Source organism: Amphimedon queenslandica, unplaced genomic scaffold (assembly GCF_000090795.2).
Source record: "Amphimedon queenslandica unplaced genomic scaffold, v1.1 AMPQUscaffold_3655_Cont24354, whole genome shotgun sequence".
In the NCBI taxonomy this organism is placed as follows: domain Eukaryota; kingdom Metazoa; phylum Porifera; class Demospongiae; order Haplosclerida; family Niphatidae; genus Amphimedon; species Amphimedon queenslandica.
Window position 1 is genome coordinate 1 of NW_003556021.1, and position 1,430 is coordinate 1,430.

The 1,430-nt window shown below is 36.8% G+C and overlaps 1 protein-coding gene across 1 annotated transcript; it reads left to right on the top strand.

Moving 5' to 3' along the window:
- Positions 1-340: 340 nt before the first annotated feature.
- LOC109592876 (uncharacterized) lies at positions 341-1,424 on the top strand. Its single transcript, XM_020008201.1, has 2 exons — positions 341-446; positions 718-1,424. The coding sequence occupies exon 2, from the start codon at positions 720-722 to the stop codon at positions 1,362-1,364; it is 645 nt and encodes a 214-aa protein (XP_019863760.1). The 5' UTR covers positions 341-446; positions 718-719; the 3' UTR covers positions 1,365-1,424.
- Positions 1,425-1,430: the final 6 nt, after the last annotated feature.

Genomic DNA, 1,430 nt, shown 5'->3' on the forward strand with positions numbered 1-1,430 from the left:
GATACTGGCCAAAATGGATTCGATACGATACCGATCGATATCAGCTTATATCGGGAGTATCGATACAGTTTCGATACGATATTTAGACCACACCTATGGAGTCACACCCCTTATTATTGACTGTTTTCATCTATGTTTTCATGCACGTGTATCCACGTGTGTGTATTTACGTCATTAACTTATTAAAATTTTCATTATTAATATTATTTAACCATAATAAATGGGCGTGGTCAATGTATCGATCCAGATTCCATCAAAATTTCGATACCGATACGAATCGATACCGTAAAATATCGTTTGTATCGATAAAATATCGATATATCGCCCACCACTATTTACAGGTGAGAATGTGTTAATTTTAGCTTCTTTTATTTACTTGTGTCCTATATATCACCATAGGTTTCATATAATAGCATTTCTGTCCTGTTTGCAACTTGCTTTTAGAGGTAGGTTCAGGTTTTCTGTAGTTAAGGGTGTAATTTAAAGCATCATGTACTCAGCCTATCCGTTTGGGGTCCAGACTGATAACTTACAGGGAGCTATGTGGTTTAAATCATGATGCATGTTACTAAATCATATTTGAAGATCTTATTATTTTTCATATAAAATTTTTACGTGATAGGCATAGTACTGGGAGTCAGTTATAGCAATATCCTTTCCATTGCCATTTCTTATCTCTGCTTTTTGTATGTATGATAATCTATTGTTAAATTTTAGGTATGAGTACAAAGCCAATAAAAGATCGTGTGATAATAAGTCATTTTTTGCTGCCACCAAAGTCTTCGTCTGATACCTTAAAGACATGTGCAGTTGGTAGACCTTCAAAGTATAAACATTATGATGATGACAGTTTATATGAAGCTTATAAAGAAGTGGTGAGCAAAGGTGTGTCAATCAGAAGAGCTGCATTGGAATATGGTGTGCCTGCATCTACTCTCACTGACCGAGTATCTGGACGCATTGCTTTTGGTAAAAAAAGTGGACCAAAGAAATATCTTACTGATGAAGAGGAGAAAGAGCTGGTTTATTTTGTATCAGGATGTGCAGAAGTGGGATATAGCTGTTCGAGGACAGATGTAATTCTTTTAGTTCAGGAAGTCCTTTATCGTAAAGGAATAAGGGACACAGTTGTAAGTCACGGTTGGTGGGAGTCTTTCAAAAGGAGACATCCGGAAATCACTCTCCGTAAACCAGAGCCTCTTTCTCATGCTCGTCTTGCTGGTTCTCATCCGGATGTTTTGTCTCGCTATTTTGAAGAATTGGAATCCACTTTAAGGGACAATGATATAATTGATTCTCCTTCGGTCATATTTAATATTGATGAAAGTGGATTTCCATTAGACCCCAAGTCTCCATTAATTTAGTTGTTTGTCGTCGTGGTCAACAGCATCCCAGTTCTCTATCATCAGGAAATAAGTCGCAGATCACAG

Bases quoted from the DNA above. Each gene is read 5' to 3' on its own strand.
- LOC109592876 (XM_020008201.1), top strand. From the start codon at position 720: ATGAGTACAAAGCCAATAAAAGATCGTGTGATAATAAGTCATTTTTTG.